Raw genomic sequence first — 807 nt, 5'->3', positions numbered from 1 at the left:
ATACCAAAGTATGTAGCGAAAATCGTTAAAAAGCGATATGATACATAAGCGTTTTGAACTTGTTTGCTCAAGCATTTTCTGATGGCTATTTTCACCACCGTGGGGCTCAAACCCTAGGACCACTGGCTTAAAAGGCCAGCGCTCTAATAACTGAGCTAGACGGGTACTTCTCAATTTGCCAGCTACCCTCAAGTCGCTTTGTAAGAGAAACCCCTAGACTCGAATCGCTCTTTTTTCGCTTTTCCATGATAAATACCAACAAATTTACCACGTTTGCCACTGTCGCACCTACGTCAGCCGCCTCTCCATCACCTGTTGGTCAGTCGCGTTGTAACGAATCTGGGTTCGCGCCTGGCCCTACACCAGATATCCAGTCCCCACCCAGTAAAAGGCTTGATGCAACTAACGTCCTCCATATACGGGGGATCCGGCCACCACGTATTGCTCTCGCAGCCACTCAACCGTCTACGCCAATCTATCTTTTTGCACCATCGCTCGCGTTTACAGGGCCGTCGGCCTTTGAGCATACTACTGCGAACGCCTCGGATGTTGATGAGCCGATGGACTCGCCACCTGCTGGTGCCGCACCGCCAGCTCCTTCTGACACGCGTCCGACGATGGCCGGCATGCTCAAGCACCAGGAGACCATCCTTCGCGACGAAGCCGCAGCCAAAGCAAAGCGAAGCTGCATCAAGACCCCCAAGTCGTTCGCTTGTGAAATCGAATTGATCGAGCGCCATTACGCCGCGAAGCGCGACTGGTCGTATATCGCTTCTCGCTTGGATCGAGCCCGACCGTACGAACTTT

General features: G+C 52.5%; 1 protein-coding gene across 1 annotated transcript; it reads right to left on the bottom strand.

Annotated features, from left to right (window-relative positions):
* Positions 1–127: 127 nt before the first annotated feature.
* Positions 128–527, bottom strand: PHALS_02604 (uncharacterized protein; the record flags this gene model as incomplete). The annotated part of the gene is made up of 2 exons (XM_024717018.1): positions 128–312; positions 362–527. The coding sequence occupies 2 exons, from the start codon at positions 525–527 to the stop codon at positions 128–130; spliced, it is 351 nt and encodes a 116-aa protein (XP_024582558.1).
* Between the last annotated feature and the right edge of the window lie 280 nt (positions 528–807).

This window comes from Plasmopara halstedii (assembly GCF_900000015.1).
Source record: "Plasmopara halstedii genome assembly, contig: Scaffold_2061, whole genome shotgun sequence".
NCBI lineage: Eukaryota > Oomycota > Peronosporomycetes > Peronosporales > Peronosporaceae > Plasmopara > Plasmopara halstedii.
Note: the sequence above shows the minus strand (reverse complement) of the source record. Positions and strands in the feature narration are given on the sequence as shown.